This window comes from Fukomys damarensis, unplaced genomic scaffold (assembly GCF_012274545.1).
Source record: "Fukomys damarensis isolate Sample0158 unplaced genomic scaffold, DMR_v1.0_HiC HiC_scaffold_39, whole genome shotgun sequence".
NCBI lineage: Eukaryota > Metazoa > Chordata > Mammalia > Rodentia > Bathyergidae > Fukomys > Fukomys damarensis.
The window spans coordinates 123,656,122-123,677,797 of NW_022900951.1; the positions used below are offsets into that span (position 1 = coordinate 123,656,122).

At 44.2% G+C, this 21,676-nt stretch overlaps 1 protein-coding gene across 5 annotated transcripts in view; it reads left to right on the plus strand.

Annotated features, from left to right (window-relative positions):
- LOC104848107 (melanoma-associated antigen 10) overlaps positions 1–21,676 on the plus strand; it is a 48,947-nt gene that overhangs the window by 8,390 nt on the left and 18,881 nt on the right. Inside the window, exon 1 of one of the 5 annotated variants that reach the window (XM_033760144.1) lies at positions 1,205–1,231. The exons of the other annotated variants lie outside the window; for them this stretch is intronic. Within the exon in view, the coding sequence (XP_033616035.1) occupies positions 1,220–1,231 (12 nt within the window). The 5' untranslated portion in view covers positions 1,205–1,219. Of the gene's footprint in view, positions 1–1,204; positions 1,232–21,676 lie in introns of those variants that run through there. 5 annotated transcript variants of the gene reach the window in all.

Sequence of the window (21,676 nt, forward strand, 5' to 3'; positions counted from 1 at the left end):
TTTTTTTTTTTTTTTTTTTTTGGTGCTGGGGATCAAACTCAGGATGTTGTGCTTTCGAGGCAGGCAGTGGAACCACTGAGCTAAATCCCTAGCCCTGTGTGATTTATTTTTAATCTTTTTTTCTAAGATAAACATTTAAAAACTATAGAAGGAACGATAAAAATACAGTAACTGTTTAAATGTAAAAAAAAAAGATCTCAGTAAAAGACCCATTGTCATTGATCCCACTCAGGATACTGCCTCTTGCTTCACTTTGAACAAACTTGTCCCACTATTCTTGTCAGTTTCTGAAACAGTTCTGGAAGTACTCTTTAATAAGTATCTCTATGAGGTGCGATCACAAATATGGCAAAAGCTGCTGCTGAATGACATCCAACAAGCTCGTGAAAGCATGGTGGTGTGTCCTCATACACCTTTTTCATGGATCTGGTATCACGAGACTTCTGGCTGTTTCCCAAGGCCAAAATGACCATGGAAGGTAGATATTTTTAATTGATTCATGATATTGAGGCAGCCACTGCAGCACAGCTAAAGACACCCCTAAAAGAGAACTTCAATAACTGCTTCATTGTGGAGCAAGAATAATGGGATGAGTGTTTGAAGTGAAAGTTTATATATTGAGGAGAGTTAATGGCAGTGTGTCTTAATTTTAACTTAAATACACATTGTATTTTTAAATCATACCTCATATATTTACTTAGGTACAGAGAGGAGCAGGTTCTCAGAATACATAGGGGACTTGGGGAAGTTCCAGAAACATACGACCTGTGAAGGCAAAGCCCAGCCCTCCTCAGCACATTTGTGATTTCTCAGCTCTCCTTCTGGTGCTTTCTGGGTAGTATCAGTGGTGACCATGGCACTGGCAGCTCATGGCATGTCAGGCCTGCCAGGTATGGGCAAGTGGTTTGCCTGCTTGAAATGATTTGGATCTTCAATGACTCTCCAAAGCTTTTGTCTTGTAAGCTTGCTTCCCTGTCTAGCAGTGTTCAGCATTGAGCTTTTTGAAGTTGGTTGGATCATGAGAGCTCTGACTTCATGGATGGATTAATCCACTTATGGATTAATGAGTCTGTGGGGAGGGACCTCGCTATAAAAGCAAGCTCACTCTTTGCTTCCTAGGCACTATCAGGCGAGCAGCTTCCTTCTACCCTGAACTTTCCACCATGACACTCAGCTTCAACATAGCCTGAAACAGTGGAACCAGCTGGCCATGGACTGAATGCTCAAGACTGTGAGCCAGTATAAACCTTTCTTCCTTTAAAGTTGATGTTCTCAGGTATTTTGTCACAGTGATGGAAAGCTGATGGACACAGCTGACCTCATTTAGATTTCACAGCCTCCAAAGGCGGAGGGGCTGTTGTTGAGTGGCTATCAGATGAAAACACATTCTTTGGGGATGGGGGTATTGGCCTGGGGATTTATACACTGAACTGTAACTTTAGTGCCTGTGAGTTGGGGCCTATAGAGGGAAGGATGAGGAAGCTGTGGTACTTGTGAGCACAGTGGACATGAAATGAAAAATTCTATATGACCTCATGGGCATTCAGACTGCTGACACTTGCCATCCATGCTTCCACTGACCTCTAGGACGCTGGCTCACTGCTCCTCACCCCTGGAAAGCTCAGACCTGCTGAAGACTTGTGATAGGCCTCTCACAGGGTCTGTCCCCTGGTGATGCTGTACAAGAGTGCTGTAAAAGAGGAAACATTGTTATGGGAAGACTGGATTTCCTTGCATGATACAATCAGGAACTCAGCAGCCCAGTAAAGCAACCCCTAAGTCCCTCTAGGGAGCTTACCTCCCAACTTCCCTGCCGCCCAACACCACCTTTACCCACTTCCAGTCCTGTTTCTCAGGCAGAGACTGAGGACATGGTGGAGCTGGAGAGAGGTGTCTTGGACTTTGCTGGGAGTGAGGGCCCCACAGAGGTAAATGGGGATTAGGGAGCTTTTGCCACCCTTCTGCCCTGGGTGCAAGCTTTCATACTCCTGTTTGGGTGGAGAGCCAAGGGAGCAGGTACTGTTGAGGATGGGAATGGTACCACCCCTAGATTCTCCAGCTTCACAGAGATGGTGAAACCTGCACCTTGGTTTGCCTGGAGCTTCAGCATCAGTAATGTGGCCATCACGTCATCAAATTTTCTTTGTCTCAAGAATAGCCATATCTCCTGTAGTCGTATCCCGTCAGAGACATGATGTAGGGTTCAGGTGGTCTGGAGCAGCTCAAGGAGGACTGGGAGAATGTTGACCTTGTGGAGCCACGGATGTTGCAAGATCTGTTTTAGTGTCAGCTGAGGGTTATTCGCTCACTGGTGAGACTTTGCAAAGTCCAGGGAGAGGGTAGAGGGATGGCTGTGCCTGCCGTGTAGGATCTGATGCTGCAGATACCATCTATCTAATACTATCTAATGGGAAGAGCTCTGTAACCATTTAGTATAGGATGGTCTTCAGGATCCAGCTGTCCACCAGGTGGCTGTGATATATTTTATGCAAGAATGTCTTGGGGCACAGTACAGTAGAGAGTTGCACATTGTGAACAGTTTCCCTCCAGGAGTGAGCCTGGTGCCCAACCTAGTTACTCACTTTAACGTTGCTTGTGGGATCCAAAAGGATGTTACAGGGTTCCAGGTCCCTGTGGACTATGACCTGGCCATGGCATTGATGCACAGCACACATGACGTGACCTGCCCAGACATTGTCTGGGCCTCTTCCTCTGGCATTCTGTTGGCCTCCCACTTGATGTCCAGCAGTTCTTCCCCACCTGCGTACTCCAGTACCTTGTAGACTTTGTCATGTGTTTCGATGACCTGCATCAACTGGACCACACTGGGGTGATGCAGATCCTTCATGAGCTCCACTTCGGATATAACTAAGGCAGGCTTCCATCTCTTCTGCAGGGATTTCATGGCCATCTGCATCCCAGTGCAGAGACTTTTGGCCAGTATTACCTGAGCAGAGCCTCCCTGGCTGATGGTCCTTAGCACCTGAAAATGACCTGTGTGGCATTCCTCATGGGAGGAATTGGTTGCTAGGCCCAGCCATGGTTTTACCTACTTACACTTACTACCCAAACTGGGCATGGTGTTGTAGTAGAATGCCACAATCACCAAACCACCAAACCCCTCCCCCGCCAAAGCAAGCTATGTATGACTCTCAAAGATCAACAAGCAAGAGCTCTCAAGAGGATAAAAAAATATATATCTCTGTGATATGCTTCTTTTAATTATTTTGGAAAGATATCCAGCAGAGGGATGGCTGGGTCAAACGGAACCTTTAGTCCCAGCTCTTTGAAGTACCTCCATATTGATTTCCATAGTGGTTGCACCAGTCTGCACTCCCACCAACAATGGAGAAGGTTTATAGTAGCACAGTTCGTAATAGCTAAAACTTGGAAACAGCCCATTTGCCCATCCGTTGGAAACTGAATAAAGAAAATGTGGTTTTTCTATAAAATGGAATATTACTCAGCCACAAAGAATGAGAAATTAGATATTCATAGGATTTCATTCATAGGAAAATGGATACATATGGAGGACATACTCCTAAGTGAAATATATAAGTCACACATGTGTAAATACCAAATAGTTTCTCTGGTGTGAATAAATTATAATAGTACATAAGATCCTAATGATATAATGGACAATGTGAAATAGGAAGAAAGGGGCTAAAGGTGTAGGGAAAGTGGGAAGGGTAGGGGAAAGCTAATAAGGGAAAATAAAAAAATATGAGAAAATGAAAAAATGGAAATGAAGTGTTTGTAAAGGGGGGAAAGGGTGAAGGGAGGGCAGGAACAAGGGGAAAAAATGAGAACCAAGACCTGTCATGTAAAGGTACAAGATCCCAATAATGAATATAACTGTACTGTATACCTAAAATGTACCAATAAACTCAATGAGGAAAAAAAGAGAATGAAGAAAAATTTTTTTAAAAAGAGGATTAAAACACCCACCCCAGCTATGGCCTTAATAGCTAACCTTTGAGGTGACTTCATGCTAGTTTGCTGTGAGATTGGGGCATGAAATGGCCCAATCACAGCTGGCCGGAGCCCTCAGTGGTTATCTCAACTTTTGGCCTTAAGGATCTTTCATATTTTAATAAAAGAAAAAAGCAAAAGAATGCAAAAACTTTTTGCTTTTGTGAGTGATGGAAATTGGTATTTAGTTTTTTTTGTTGTTTTGTTTTCTTAGAAATTAAAAACTGTAGGCTGTTTCAAGGTATTTTTCATTTCTGGTTTGAGAATCTGTAATACTTTTTGGTTTTAAAGACCTTATGATATTTACATTCAACATATCCAACTTTTTCTTTAAATTCTCCCTCATTTGTCTCAAAGTGATGCTACAGCTTCATTGACACAATAATGTAGATAATGCCTGTAGTTTTTCCTATAAAACATAATGAGGCATATTAATACTTATGAAGCTGACAGGAAGATACCTTTTGTCATAATTTCCCCAGAAGATAATCATTAGTTTTTTCATGAAAAGCTTTGGAGGGCAGAAGGAACCAGGTTGATATGTACAGTGTTGAATGAAAACAAAACTAAACAAAACCAAACCAAACCCCCGTATTAACTAAGAATTCTCTAGCAAAACAAAAGATTTTCCATGCAGATTGGAATGAAAATTGAAGACTTGTCTATACTTATGTCAGACAAGGAAGGCTCATCATATGCAAACTGATAAATGTATCACCCTACATGAACAGAAGCAAGGACAAAAACCATATGAAAATATCAATGGATGTAGAAGAAGCTTTGGATGAAATAAAAAACCCTGAAGAAAATAGGTATATGAGGACCATTCCTGAATTTGATGAAAGCTGTTTATGACAAAACAATAGCTACACATCGTATTAAATGTGGGAAAACAGAAAGCATTCCCTTTAAAATCAGGAACAAGACAAGCACGCCCACTATTACCACTTCTACTCAACATAGTATTTGAAATATTAGACACATCAACTAAGCAAGAGAAATACAAAGGATACATATAGGAAAAGAAGAGCTCCAGTCATCATTATTGCAGATCACATGATACCCTACATGAAAGACCAAAAGAACTCCACCAAAATCTCTTAGAATTAATAACTATTATGGCTCATGTCTAGATGTCCTCCCAAAGACTCATACAGTCATGGTGGGGGGGGTGCTTTTCAGAAGTGGCTAGATCTAGGGTGTCTGGTGCTGGGATAAAGGGTGTGTAATTACTAAATCAGTCCACTGATTGCCTTGGCGTAGTTCTGGCTAGGATTAAGGGTGTGAGTGCTACACATGCCCTAGGGCAGATAGCCTGCATAAACTATGTGGGGCAGAAAGAGGGCTAATGTGTTCTTGCCTGCCTGTATGCTGTAGACTTTCTCCTCTGGCTCCTCGGAGCCAGATGACTATGCACTGAAACCTCTACAAACTGCGAGCCAAATAAAGCTTTCCTCCTTTAACTTTGGGTGTTGGGTATTTTGTCTCAGCCACGAGAAAATAACCAAATTCAGCAATGTAGCAGGATATAAAAATCAACATACAAAAATCAATGGCATTTGTGTACACCAATAATGAACCCAGTGAGAAAGAAATTATGAAAACAATACTACTTATGGTAGGCATCAAAGAAAAGTGAAAAACCTAGGAATCAACCCAAGGAAATTTAAAACCTCTACAAAGAAAACTACAGTGTTCTGAAAAAGAGTATTAAAGAGGACATCAGAAATATGGAGGGGCCGGGGATTTACCTCAGTGGTTCCACCACCTGCCTCACAGGTGCAAGGACCTGAGTTCGATCCCTGGTACTACTACTACTACTACTACTACTACTACTACTACTACTACTATTACTACTACTACAATAATGATAATGTTCTCTGCTCCTGGATAGGCAAAACCAATATTGTCAAAATGGCCATATTCCTAAAGCTGTTATACAGATTGTGCAGTTCCAACCAAAATACCAACAGCATACTTTACGGATCTAGAGAAAATAATCCTAAAATTCATATGAAGAGATACAGAATAGCAAAAACAATCTTGGGTGACAAGAGCAAAGCAGGAGGCATCACAGTACCTGATTTCAAGCTATACTACAAAGGAACAGTGATAAAAATGGTACAGACCTGTCACAACAGCAGTCATGTGGATCAGTGGAACAGAGTAGAGGATACAGAAACATCTCCAGACACGTTCAGATACTTAATGTTTGACAAAGGAGCCAGAAGCATGATGGAAGAAAGACAGCTGGTTCCGCAAATGGTGCTGGAAAAACTGGATATCTGGCTGCAGAAGATTAAAGCTGGTCCCATATCTCTCACCATGTACTAAACTAAAATCAAAATGGATCAAAGAGCTAAACATTATAACAGAGATATAGAACCCACTGGAAGACAAAATAGGTAAAACACTTAAAGTCACAGGCATAGGAAACGTTTTTTTTAAATGAAAACCCAATTGCACAAGAAATAATAAGAATCAGCAAATGAGATTACATCAAATTAAAAAAGATTTTGCACAGCAATGAAATCAATTAGTAGAGCGAAGAGACAACCTACAGGATGGGAAAATATTTACTAGCTACTTCTTAGAGGACTAATATTTAGAATACATAAGGAACTCAAAAAATTAGACCACCTAAAATAAAAGACCCAATCAAGACTCAGGAAGTAAAATGAATAGACACTTCTCAGAAGGAGTACAAATTCCCAACAAATATGTGAAAAAATATTCAGCATCTGGCCATCAGAGAAATGCAAATTAATACAACACTAAGATTTCTTCTTACACCGGATAGACCGGCAATCATCAAGAAATCAAAGAATAGAAATGATGTCATGGCCGTTGCTGGTGGGAGTGCAAACTAGTACAACCAGTATAGAAATCAGTATGGAGATCTCTCAAAGAACTAAAATTAGACATTCCATAGGACCCATGTGTTCCCTTTCTAGGTATCTTCCTCAAAGAGCTAAAGACGTCACACTACAGCACAGTGATGCATGCATACCAATGTTTATAGCAGCACACTCCATAATAGCTGAATCCTGGAAGCAGTCTGTATACCCAACAACAGATGGATAGATAATGAAAACCTATCTATACATAATGGAGTACTACTTTGCTATAAAAGGGACAGATTGAGATAATTGTAGCAAAATGAAAGCATCTGGAAAATATAACATTGATTGAAATAAACTAGCCACACAAGCTTAAATAGCACCTGCTATTTCTTATTTGAATAAGGCAAAGCACAAAGAGAATATAATAAAAGGTGGGTAGAAGAAAGGAAGGGGATGGATCTCTTGCAAGTCATAAGAGGTCCAGGAGATTGAGGGTGGGGAGAGGGGAAGGGGAAGTAAGTAGAACTGAGATATGGTACATACAGGAACCTATAATCCCCATGAATGTAAATGTCATAAATATGAACTAATAATAATAATAACAAGAATGAAAATGGGGAAAAGAGATTTGGAGGCAGAGGGAGGGAGCAAGGTGGGAAGGGGAAAGGTACTAAAAAGAGGAACAAGCTGTAGTATGTACACGTACCCACTCCCTAAGATGAATGTGAGCATCATGTAGTGCAAAAGTGTATGAATGAGAGTGGAGAAAACCATCACTTCTAAATAAAAAAGATATTACAGGAGACAAAGAGGGACATGATGTGGGTTATTAGTAAAGAGTCCAGTCCAGAAAATAATTAAACATTGAGATAGTCAAGCACAGGAGGTAGTTTATTTGTAGTGATGTTACTCTGAGTGTAGTCATGCATTGCTTTAATTTTGAAGACTCTTCTTTGGAGATTTCATCTGCATTCTGCTACATAGCTAAGCTCTGTATGTGCAGCCACCTAAACCTTGGAGGAAATCATACTTCTGCACATGGAGTTCATTGTTCAGTCTCAGATGACACACACACAAAATTACAAGCTTGCCAGACCTTGAGAGACTGTCTGCTCATACACTGAATGTTCAGGGAGTTTCAAGTGCACTGACATCATTGCATTCCTGAGCCAGGAGTTCATAGTTACTTTTTCTATTTCTTGATCAACAGCATCAACTCAGTGGACAGTTTCAGGGCCAGGGAAACTATTGAGGCCATGTAGTCCATAACTGCCCACATTGTGTCTTTAATGGCAAGGTATGAGCCTTGGAGAGGCAAGTGGTCACTGTGAACTCCTATAAGACTCTGAGTTCTGGCCTCCCTGACCCACCCTGCTGCACCAGGGGATGTGCAACCTCAGAGAAACTTGCTGGACCAATGGATCCCTTGGTGTGAACTGAGCCAGCACTGCTGCTTGAGAAACCAGGTCATGATTTGCTGTGGATATTTTACATTATTGAAAGTGATTTGTGAAGTACATTTCCTTTTAGAGGTATCCTACTATGTACAGAATGACAGTAGGTAGGAAACTAGGAGAAGAGAGAAGAAAAAAAAATACTTCTATACTCCTTTAACTCGAACACAATCACATTCTCCATTTTGGCTTCCTTTGAGTAGCTTCTACAACAGGAGCCTGTTGTGTGTAGGTTATGGAGAAGGGGTTGCCCTGGGAGGTGGGGTGGGAAAGGAGAGGGGAGCAGGGGCATGGGCTCACATAAAGTCTGCCATTGAGGTGACTCTGTGACCCTGTGGAGTTGGATTGCCTGCTCATTGTCCTGCCATAGGTTGGGGAAGACCAAGCTTTGGAGCTTTCCTACTCACTGAAACTCAGCCATTGGCTGCCCCAGGGAGGAGGGCATGGTGTGCCATCTGCCAAGCCTGAGTGAAAGACCTGCATTGCTGGTTATCATCTGCAGGGCTCTTCTCCCTGAGGTAGGGGTGGACTTGGCTGGGAAAAGGCATCTGAATTCTGCACACAGCACTATTTGCACCTGCTCACACAGTTGCCCTCTCTTATTTCTGCCCTGAAAGTATTACTAGGGGACTCTGAAGCTACCTGATGTGTTTGCCAGGTTTAGTTCTGAACCTGGATACAACTTATCTTAGATGTTCTGGGGCACCGCTCAGCCTGGGGTGTCAGTATTCTCTGGCAGGCCAGGGGGTCCTTTCTGGGCAGGGCAGGCCATGGACAAGCACTTTGGAACATGTCCTTGGAGTGTGCTGTATCTCAGGCAGTTCAGGTGACCCTTGAGGACTCCATGGGAATGAAGTCCCTATGGTCCCTCTGTCTTTAATGACCAGGGACTGTGGGAGATCAGGGAGAGCACCACTCTTGGATATAGGCATCTCAGGTTTGCCTGCCTAGAGAAGGAAGCTGAGCTAAGTCATCTTGCAACCCTTGCTGAGTAAAGTTGGAGAGAGAGGAGAAGGGAAGATTTCCTCTGCATGCTGAACTGAGGCAGAGCATCCTGAGCCCAAATGCATTCTGCCAGGCTCAGGGTGCCAAGCCTGAAGGACATGAGCAGTTCATGCACTGGACGCAGACAGCGAGGTGATAGGGCCTGGGTGCCAGAGACGCCAGCAGCAGGTCTCTAGCCCCCACCTGCCCAGGATGCAATGCATGGTTGAATAAAAACAAGACAGTGAAAAATAAAGTGTAAACTGGGATGGCCAATGCTCCTTGGGCAAAAGGCACTGGCCCATCTCTCCCTCCAGTTTTTATTATTCATCAGTCAGGGTCAAAAGTGCGTGTATAGATGTGCAGTACATGAAATCTCCATGGAAACCAGTGCAGGCAAGGCTTTAAAGAGAAGCCCAAGCATTTTCAAATTAGAAGCAAGAGAGACAAAATATATGGCTGTAATTGGAGCATTGTCCTTCAAGCTATGCAGGCACTAATGGTGGGAATGGAGTTTGGATGAGATTATCCAACCTCAGCAACGGATGTTCTTTCGTGTCAGCCCCACGGCTTCACAGACCATCACTCTGGTCTCAGCTGTGGCCATTAGCAACGAGGTCATGTTGACCTGCGCGCTACTGCAGTGCTCAGGAGACGCTTCTGTGAGTCACGTAGCTTCAGTCAGACTCACTTCTCCAAGTGAGCCAATTGAGGGATTTAACTCTTTGTAGCCTGAACTGCTTACAGCATGTTTTGGACATAATCAATATTTCAGGCTGTGACATCTGGGGAAGCCAACCTCAAAACTAAAATAAAAACTTGCAAAGTGGAAATGCAAACCAAAACCAACTTTAATTCATTTAGTCTGGTAGCTCCTCAGTCATTTGGCTTTCTCTGGCTCCATAGCTGTCTTTAGGGTCCCTTTGTCCAGGTCACCCCCCCATCAGGGTGCTCTATCCCTTCCCACAGCCTGAGATCAAACCTCTCTCCTCTTGTCCTCTGTCCGTGTCTCAGAATCACAGACTTTGGTCTGATGTGTTCTCATAAGGGGAAAGGGTCCAGCTTAGGTGTCACTCCTGGCAACTAGAGCATTGGGACAGGACAGCGCACACAGTAAGCAGCTGTCCTCCCTGAGTGCCCTGGAGGACAACCATTGGTGGCCAGCATGGCTTTCACAGATGAGGGCCGGAGAGTCACTTGACACAGGTGACACTTATATGAGCTGGGCATGACTTAAGGTCCTGGGGACATGACAGTGAGGTGAAGACAGTGCCCTGCTTTCCTGGAGTGTGCAGTTAGTTTTAAGAGTGAACTGAACTGACTGACATGAAGCAAATGTCTGCATGTGGTATTGGAGTGAATCCGTGAAGGGAGTGGAGCACAGGCTCAGTTAAGAGGTGAGGAGGCGGAGGGTGTCAGGAGACAAGACTGTCATGATATGCTTGTTTGCAGTCCCACTGGGCGTTGTACGGGGTCCAGCTGAAGCCTTCATTCAGGTTGTGAAAGAGAACATTATTGGCATCAGAAGTTTTCTAATCCATCCTTAGTGTTTGTGGGGGGTTGATTTCTTTGTTGCAGAGCTAGGCTGAGCCTCACCTCAGCCCCTTTTCTGAAGTTCTTGACTGCCAGTGCCCCATCATCCCTGGGATGTAGGGGTGGGGTGATATTGGCTGACTCTGTCTTGCAGGGGAGGACACTGCAGTCCAAGGACACATCATTGTTGGCCTTTGTGGTTCTTGGTGCCTATGGCAGGTATACCCTGAGCCAGATAGCTTCAGGATGTTGAAGGAGGAAGCCAGTGAACCAAGACAGTGACAGAACGGTCAGCTAGAGTGAGCTATCCTGTACAGAAAGAGAAGAAGAGACCCCCAGAAGCAGGGGACAGGGTGGGACTTGGTCCTGTGCCGGTCCTGGCTGGCTATTGAGTCTTCCGCCCAGCCTCAGCACTTTACCACCTGTCTTGAAGGGCCTCCAGTCCCATCAGCTACCCTGGAGGTCAGTTTCCCTCCCACTGCATGGTGCTTGGGCGTGGGAGTGTGACCTCCGGACTCATTTCCTGAGGATGGAAGTGGGAGGCCCCTTTTTCCTTCTCTGCAGGCTGCTTTCAATGCTCTGTTATCAGTCTGAGTGTTGAGAGGTGGGAGGACGTATGAATCATGTTTGGAATGGAGTGGGCTGAATAAGTGTTATTAAAAAGGAGAACATTCCCCCTGCTTTTGAACAACTGCCATTAGAACTCTAATATGCTGTCAACTTCCATCACAGAAAGAAAAAAACATCTCAAGATGTATCAGCAAGAGGTGCAGAGAAATTTATTAGGCAGAATTTAATGCTTCACAGACCATCAGAAACCTGTGAAAAGCATATTTTTTTGTTTTTCCCATGGGGTCTTGCTATGTTTCCCAGTGTCTCCTCCGACTCCTAAGCTTAGTTGATCCCCTTGCCTCAATCTTTTAGTAAATGGGAGCACAGGTATACACCATCACAGTTCCCTTCAGACATGTTAACCTTGTAAAATGTTTTTTTTTTTTCTTACATAAAATACTGGTTTTAAAGAAAATAGAATGAACAGGCATAATACTGAGGATTTTTGAGGCAGTTACCCTATTCTGCGTGGCACCCTAAGGGTAGATACATGCCAGTACACGTCTGCCCCCCCTATAGGATGTAACCTGTGGGCCTTGAGGGATTTTGATGTCCATGGAGACTCATCCATTGTAACAGAGGGAGACCTGTGGCAGGGAGTGAATGGGCAAGGAATGTCTATTCTCTGCTTGGTTTTCTGGTACATCTAAAACTGCCTTAAAAATAAAGTCTATCTAAAAATGAGTTTCACTGATATGGTTCGAATACAGCAATTAGAAAATGTGGCTCATGCTCTGTTTCTGTCGTGCGGGGCTGTCTGAGGCCTGGATCCATCCTCAGCACAGCCTCGCAGCAGGCATGTAAGAAGAGAAGTGAGGAGTTCACAGCCAGCTTCTGCATCTGCGGGGCATTGGGGCATCTCTAGGGTGGCCCACGGAAGGAGAGTGAGGAGAAGGAGCATTTCAGGCTTTTCCAACATGGACCAGTGCAGTTCTGTTCTCGTCTGTCTATTTAGACCCTTCTCAGATAGATTCCCTGCTGCAAAGAAGCAAAAAGCTAGGGCCCTATCCCAGCATATTCTTGCAGAGACAGAGCAGAGCCAGGCTGGGGTTCACAGCCCAGACTGAGAGCCCAGATCTTGGCTCTCAGAGAACTTGGACCAAGTTATACCTCACTGCTTCTCAAAGGCATTTTTGGAAACAATGCATTTCTTTTTCCTTATATACTTTTTATCTTCTTTAGAACAGGATTAGTTTCACAGCAAATTGAGTCAAGAATGCAGGAGAGTTCCCATGTCCCCGGGCCCCCTTCTACATAGCCTCCCCCACCAGAGACTTCCCTTGCCATGAACCTGCATGGATACCTCTTTTTCACCAGGTGTCCATGGGTTATGTAAGCCTTCAACACAGGGGTCTTTACCACACTACTTACATTCAGTGTTTTTCTTCACGCCTTGGAGGTGAATTGCAACTCTTCACAAGCTCTCCCACATAACCTTCCATCCCTGTGATTTATTGTCAGTTTGAGTTGCCATAGGTTGTTGAAGGCATGGGAGAGAATATTATGGCATTGCTATCTTTCTTTCATCATTAGAAGGCTTCTTCCGGTGTGAGTCCTTCCATGCTTTGAACGGGGATGGTTAGGGTCTTCCCTGCACATCTGACATTTATAATGCCTCTCTCCAGGGTGCACTGTCATATGTCTTCTAAGTGAAGTATTTCTCAGTCGCAGTATTCATTCATGGGGTTTCCTCCAGTGAGTTCTTTTGTGCTTTTAAATGTCATCACAAGATAGGAAGGCCTGATCACACTGTTTCCATTCATAGGATTTGTGACTAGTGTGAGTATTTCATGTATTTGGAACAAACTTAGACAAAGGCTCCCCACCATACCAGGTACCGATAAGAGACCGTAACCAGTGTGCATTATCATCTGTCTTTGAAAGCTGTACAGAGAAATTACGGCTTTCTCATATTGCTTCTGCCTCATGGTTTCTTTTTAGAGCATATTGCATATATTCAATAAGAATGTGAATCCCCAAAGGCTTTGCCCACCTTTCCTACACCAGGAGAATTTCTCTTCAGTTCAGTAGCTTACTGAACTTGAAAAGAAACTGAATGTACAGAGGTTTTCCTGCTTTGCTTACATCCTCAGGACTCTGCGGTGACTTTCTGTGCCTTAGAACTGAACTGGCAGCGTCAGTTATGCCTTGGACTCTAGGAGGATCATCTGTGGATGCAGGTGCAGGCTCTTGGGTGCAGTGTGTGTTGCTGAGCTGCAGTTCCAAGGTGGCAGGGTGCGACTTCACAAAGGAGCTCCGCAGCTCTCAGCTCTGCCTTGCAGCCACAGTGTGGCCTCGGACAGGGTTCTCGCCCTTCGTGGGACTCAGTGTTCTTACTTCCCAAGCAAGGCCTCGATGGTGCTCACCTTGTTACTGGTTCTGGGGACAACGCGAACTCGGAAAGCACCTGGCAAAGGATGGAGTTTCCTTCTGGATAGGAGGGATTCAAACTCACCAAACAGGCAAGAAACCCTGAAAATACAATGTCCATTTATTTATACTTTCAGCAGATTCTGAGTGGAACACTGGGATGCGTTTTCATAGGAAAGAAGTCCAGATGGCAGAGGCCGAGCTTGGGGAGGGAGGGAAAGGAGGGAGAGGAGACCTGTTGGAGGTCTTGTGGGGCCTGCTGAGCTCCTTTCCTCCTGCCTGAAGGGCTGGGCTTAAATAAGAAGGTTTAGGAAGAGTGGCTCAGACTTTCCTGTTAAAAGCTTCATTTCTGTGACTATGGCTTGGGTGTTAGGCTTCAGCAGGTCTTTGGTGGAGGTAGGATGGTCAAAGCACCATGGTTTGCATATGACCTGTGTAATCCCAGCCTCGAGTTCACTCATCTCTCTATTGAAGCTCATGTTAGTGACATTTCCACACATTCAGCTACTAAAGAGCTCCCTTACATCGGCCATAGTGTGGACAGACCTCAAAATCATGCCAACCGAGAGAAGGCAGGCACAGAATGTCCCCTGAGGTATGATTCCACACGTACATTTATGGGGGAACCCAAATGGAATGTGAGGTGGTCACCAGAGGCTATGGGTAGGAAGGAATGGGTAACGATGGAGCCTCTTCCTGGGGTGATGGAAACATTTTGAACTCAGAGTGGTGGTTTCTTGATATTGTAAATGTATCAAATGCCTCTGAGTCGTTGACTTTAGGATGGTTAGTTTTATGAAAAGTGATTCTCACCTCAGTTTTTTTTTTTCAAAATGTGGGAAATCCTGTTACCAACCTCAGAAGGTTCTGGAGGCTGACTGGGTTTACCCTGTGAGATGCCGGATTCAGGGCCTGGCACATGGCACCCCGAGACCTGGCTGCTGCGATCATTCACCCTCATGATCTGAAAGGAGGAGCCCTCAGGAGCTGTTTTGTGGGGTGTGTGGGAGTTGAACCCATGGCCTCATGCCCCTCTCATCCTAAAAACCAAAGTGAATCAGTTATGTGCAAAGGGTGTGGTTTTCTGCTAATCTTCCTGTCTTTGGCTGTGCAGGCTCACACTGACTGACTTCACCCTCAGATTAGGAGGGGAAACAGCAACTTCCAGGCACAGATGCCCAAGTCCTCTCTGGAAGAGGTTCCCTTCTATAAAGTCACTGCAGGTAACACTGCAGTGATGGAAGCAACGTGGATGGAACATGGGTTTCAGGCAGGCAGGCTAGCAAGGCTGTTGCTTTTTAGATTTTTTTTAGTTTATAGAGCAAAACACCTGACATTTCATTGTTACTTTTGATAACATTATGTTTTTAATTTGCCTCATTTTGACTTTGTTCCAGCATATTTGTTTTCTGAAATAAATACTGTTCACATAAGTTCTTTTTTTCATGTATGTTCTTCTTAAGTTATTTTTTCTTTGTGGGGAAATTCTTGGGTTAAACAGAAATAAAAATTTTCTCCTTCCTACCAGCCACTTTTCACTTATGATTTTCCCAACGGAACTGAATTTTTAAAAATATATTTAAAGGGGCTAAAGATGTGGCTCAATGGTAGAGCATTTTTCTTGCATGTACAAGGTCCTGAGTTTGATCCCTGGCACTGCAAAAAAATATTGTTTTTAAAGTGAAGATTTAAAAGTTACAGACTTGGCTTGGCATGGTAGTGCAAGTCTGTAATCACTCTGACTCAAGAGGCTGAGGCAGGACTGCAATTTCAAGACCTACCTGGACAACTAGGTGAGATCCTATCTCAAAATAAATAAAAATGGCTGGGATATAACGCAGTGGTAGAACACTTGCCTAATGTGGGGGGCCCTGCGATCACTACCCAGCACCAAAAAAATAAGATTATTGACTTGAATATTAACTTTCTCAGTACAGTTAACTAGTATCAGGGTTTTTTTTTTTACTTTTTCTTAACTAATACATTAAAATGTACAAATTTATGGGATACTAGATAATAAAATTGAGATGTTTTAACCCACCAATTTATCTTGAATCTTCGTCTTTTATGAAGGCTGAACATTTTGAAAGTCTATTAGTTGTTTTGTTTTGTTTTGTTTTTTAATTACAGGGATATTTTACCTAAGAATACGTGCTAGAAAAAGCATGTTTGTAAAAGCAAAAAAGTGATATTTTAATTGCAAGGGTAATTTCGATTAAGTGAAAAGTTTCTAGCATCTTGAATATTTATGATATTTCTGTACTTTTTTGTTTGCTTTTGTTTTGGAGATGGGTCTCAATATGGTGCTGGCATCCACCTCCCCACCCGAGCCTCGGTGGTGCTAGGACTGTAGGCAAACCCCAACATGCCTGGCTATGAACATTTCCTAAGCATTATTTGAAAAGCAGATATTCTTCCTTTTATTTAATTGGGGGGGGGGCGTTGACACAAGGTTTCAAGTCCAGGCTGGCCCAGAACTTAGTATTTTTCTGGCAATCAGCACCTCAGTGCTGGAATTACATGTGTGCCACTGTGCCCAGCTTTCTTTTTCTTTCTCAGTGTTGGGAATGGAACTCAGAGCCTCATGGATGCTAGACAAGCACTCACCACTGGACTACATCTAAGTCCCTTCTTCCAGGCTTCTTTTTGTGGTACTGAGGCTTCCACTCAGGGCCTTCACACTGTGCTATGTCCCATCTTTTATTTTGAGACAGGGCCTCACTATGTTGCCGAGGCTGGGCTCGAATTTGGGATCCTCCTGCTTCAGCCTTCCGGGTGTGTGCCCCCACCCTTGGTTCTTCTTATCTTTTAAATGACATATCCCGATGAGCTAGAATCCGAAAAGCTGATTTCACATTCTGTGTCAGCACTAGGGAAACGTCACCTACTCATCCTGAGACTTGGTTTCCTTGGCCGTAAAATGGGGATGAGTCCTACCTTTTCCATTTGTTTTCCAGACCAAATAAAAGTGAGATAAGGTATGAAGAAGATTGTAGCACATAGTTGGTACACTCTTTCCCTTTTGGGTCAGACAAAGTAAGCATGGCCATCATTACTTTCACTAGGAAGTGAGGAGCTTGGTGCCTGAGGTAGCAGAAGAGAAGGAGAGACAGAAAAAACAGGCTGAGGTAAAGGAGGGAGGACAACTCAGTAGGCAGAAGGGGAGGTCACACTGAGGCCAGCACTTCCTGCTCTCTGGGGAGGAGATGCTGCCATTGAGGATTTTCTTTCTTCCTCCTGTTTTCCTTTATTAATGTTGACTGGGTTTTCCCAGTTTCCAAAGTATTCCATACCTTGGCTGTGGAAATATACCATGTGTGGGCCATTTTGGTCTCTGAGCTCCATGGTCACCAGGCACTGATCCACTGCAATCTTGTGTGGCCCGTGCAGTGCTGAGCAGCAACATGAAGTGCATTTTGGGAGGGGCCGATGAGGACCTGGGCTGTATCTGGGGAGCAAAAATAGGGACTGTAGGGGTCTCCAGTCTCAGACCAGAGTTGTAGCAGCACTGCCCTCTGCTGGTAGATTTCAGTGCCTGATTTCCTTTGTTGGGGTAAAACCTGTAGATTTGGGACTGTGGTTTTGTAAGAAGAGAAATTTGTAGCTTTCTGATGTAAAAGAGACGAAGTACTAGGATGAGTAATGCCAATTTCTCTTCCAGACCAGAGGGCACCTCTAAAACAGTGAGTAGGGGTGGTCTGTAGCTTTGAAAAATCAAAGAGGTGCGGGCCTGAGAGAAATTAGCATGAAATAGGTACAGCTGATATTAGTAATAGTGGTGGCGGGGCTGGTGGTGGTGCTGGTGTTGGTGTTGGTGGTGGTGGTGGTGGTGTGTGTGTGTGTGTGTGTGTGTGTGTGTGTATGTGTTTTGTGGTACTAGGAGTTGAACTCATAATTGGACTTACAGCCTTTGCACTGAGCTACACCCCAAACCCTTTTTACTTTGCATTTGGGGACAAGGTCTCCTTCATTTGACCAGGCAGAACTCAAACTTGGAATCATCTTGCCTCAGCCTCCTAGAGTGCTGGGATCATAGGTGTGCACCAATATACCTGGCTTCAACTGTTACTGTAACTGAATGGTTTCACGGAATATTATTTACTTCCTTTCCAGTTTTGAATAATGATTAAAGGGAAGGACTTTCTTCTACATTTCTAGTGAGGGTGAACTGTTGAACTAGGTGCCACACATCCTAGGTGTGGTGAGTATGGCTCAGTTTTCCAGAGAATTGTACTTCACCACTGCAATGTGGCTTCTGGGTTAAGTGCATGGGCTTTGCAGGCAAACCTGGGTGTGAACCCCAGGTGACTTTAGGCAGGTCTGTAACAGGGACCCAGAGGCTGGGCCTGCACGTCCCTAGTGGATAACTCTAAGCAGGGTGAAGCTTGGCCTCTTGGCTCATATTTTATGTCTGTCTCCTTTATTACTTTAAAATTTGGTGATCAGATCCCTCCTTAACATGCAGGCATACTAGTCCCGTGAGGGGTGTTGTCGTACAAAGTTTATCAGCCCTAAATTTACCTAGCCTGTGTCATTTCTCTTCAAGACTGAGGACACCAAGATAAGCGTAGCTAAAGTAATATTCAGGATTTGTAGGGACATGTGATTGCCAGTTTTTACAATGGCCTTGTTCCAGGTCCCTGGAGAGATGCCTAGAAGTCTGTCATTATTCTAAACCTGCAGCCACCTCATGTTCCAGAGCCTTGCGGACAAATCACCCCAATGGTGAAGTCACCCTCCATGTGGCAACAGTGGCTGCACAACATCAATGCTGCCCCCTAAGCGAGAGTCATCCTCTCACAATGGGGACTCCCTGAGATGACATCCAGCCAGACCACACTTGACCTGTGTTACCTATGAAAGCTCAAGGTTTCTCTCAGCCATCGAAGACAAATCTTTCGTCTCTTTACCAAGGCCATGTTTATTACAGCTCTTTGCTGCTCATCACCACTGCTTACCTCTTTTATTGGCATGTTGGTACTGGTGCCCAAGCATGGTGGGTTGGGACCCCTGGAGCCAGAACTTCTACCTTACAAACCCAGTAACAGTTTTGTCTACAAAATGGGCATGTTAGTACCCATCTCAGTGAATGGCCTTGAGGACTGAAAGAGAAGAATAAAAAGTGTTGAGTTGGGTGTGGAGTCTCTTAGGAGGACTTGTTAAACACAGCTTCTGTTATTAGTAACAGGTGAAAAATTAGAGCAGATAAGCCAATTCCTAAAATGTAGCATAGAGTGTGGGAGTGAGTTGGGATACACATGCTGCTGGACTTACAGTGGGTTATGTTCCAATAAACTCATTATAAGTTTAAAATATTCTAGGTCCAAAATACATTTCATACGCCTGACCTGCCAACAACATAGCTTAGTCCAGCCTACCCAGAATGTGTGCAAAACACTTACATTAGCATAGTTGGGAAAAATCAGCTGACACAGAGCCCGTTTTATGAGGGTCGAATGTCTCGTGTAACTGATTAAATACCTCTATCCAGTGTAGTGCGCTGTAGCATGTTGTGGTTCCCTTGTGACCAGTAGTTGGGAACTGTGGCTTATTTATTTATTTATTTTGGTGCCGGGGATTGAACTTGGGTCCTTGCGCTTGCAAGGCAGGCCACCGAACCGCTGAGCTAAATCCCCGGCCTGGAACTGTGGCTTATTGATCTGCCAGCATCATGAGAGGATACTGCTGCATGGGGCTACCACATTGAAAAAGTAAAAATTTAATGTACAATCTCTACTTAATGCATATCATTTTTACACCATTGCAAAGTAGGAAAATCATAAGTTGAACCACTATTTATGGTTTTGTGTTTTGTGCCAGATCAAACCCATGGCCTTGTGTGTGGTAAGCATGCAGTGAGTCAGGGAAAATATGTATGCTCCACACTCAACTGGTTTTCTATCTTTACCCAGTAAGGCCTTTATGGAGTTTTATTGATAAAAAGCTAATGTTTAATAGTCATTGAAAAGACAGAGGACCTGCCTGCCCCGCTACCACCTGCGCTGGCCCTACACACCCTACATGGGAAGCAGGAGGAGAGTGGACCCACATGCACCACCCTCCACTGTGCCACCACCTGCCTGGGCTTATGTGACCCATGCAGGAGAGAAGTAGAGTGGCCAAGCTCAAATCCTAGCCAGCTCTGCTCCTGGGTTCTCTACAACACAAGTAAGTGAAGAGACAACCACAAGACAACTGATCAGAAACAAGAGCAACAGGGTGGAGGATTTGGCTCAGTACTTCTGCTGCCTGCCTTGCAAGCGCAAGGTCCTGAGTTCAATCCTTGGTACCATACACACACACACACATACACACACACACACACACACACACACACACACAAATAAATAAAAGAAAGAAGAGCAACATCCAGGAGGAGAGTTTCACCCAAGACTGAAGTGTTACCTCACCACAGAGTCCAGGTGACACAAGCAGGGACAAGCTTCTAAAGTTTAGAAGTGGGATTCCATGTCTAAATTTAGGATCTCCCATAGTACCTAAACCCAATTCAGGGGATGCCTCAGGAAAATTTAAACCAAAGTATGCTATATGTCTTCTTCAATGGTGAAGGAGAAAGGAATTGAAAAAATAATTTCAAAACTGCTAAAACTAAAAACATGGAGCTTTAAATATGTTTGCAATTTAAATATTGCATGCATTTTTGTGTTTTAAGAGAAAATGATTTTGCTGTATATATGTAAAAATACCTACTCACATCACTAAAATAACTAAAGAGAGCGCACGTGTCTTGGTACAGTGAAGCATAATTGTCACCTGGGCTCAGAGACTCCTGGAGAGGTAACTAGATCACGGCAGCACTGTTCTGATCAGTGGCTTCATCCACTGATGTTCAGAGCTGAAAGTGCTGTTAGGAGGTGAGCCCTGGCTGGAAGAGGTGGCTCACTGGAGACCTGCCTCTAGAGGATGCTATCTTTTCAAACGGCTGTTTCCCAGCCACCATAAAATGAGCAGCTTTGTTTCCCCACACTCTTCCTCCCTGATGTTCCTTCCTTGGAGCTCTCCAACCACAGACTAAATTTTCTGAAAACTCTGAGCCAAATTAAACATCTCCTCCTTGAAGTAGTAGGCATTGAGTATTGTGTCCCAGCAATGGGAAAGCTGATACAGTTCAGGTACTTTTGGCTCTTAAATGCTGTGACTGGAGCTGGCCATGTCGCTCAGGTCAAAGCATGTCCCTGGGTTCTATCCCCTGCACCACCAAAATAATGAGCAAATACTAAAGCTTTGCTGTGTAAATGTATGCTAATGTACCCCCCCCCCCCCCGCAGAAAAATCTGAAAGAATGCTACCCTGTCACATTTCCTCATAGGTGCTAATGTCCCAGTATAGACTTGACACTAAATGAAGCCTGCCAACCACAGAAGGATCACATTTCTATGACATGTGTGCCAGGGAGTGGTGACCCTGTGAGAAAGCTAGCTCTCATTTGCAGAGACGTCCTCCAGGGACTTCCCCACTGGGGCATAAGTCCCAGCATTCTGGTTTGCAGGGGTAACATGCCCGTGCTCTTCTCCTAGCCCACCCTGTCCCACTGGATGCCAAGTCAGGCTGGCATTAGAGAAGTGCACATCTGTGGAAAGTATCTCAGAAAATAACAGCAGCCACTTGGGGACTTTAAGTATTGTAATTGAACAAGTGACAGAAGAGAGTCTTGTCTGCTCCAGGTTAGCTGAAGCCCTGTTTGAAAGCTTGCTGAGTGAAGAGTACATTTAGTACAGGAAATATTTCTGTCCTTGCCTCATATCTGGATTTTCTTGGAACTCCAAAGGCTAGACCTTCTACAATAAATTCAGGATGCCACTTGTCTTCCATGGGTCCTCACAGAAGTCAGTTGAAGCCCATTATTTTCAGTCCTGGGGATTGAACTCAGGCAGTGCCGAACTACAT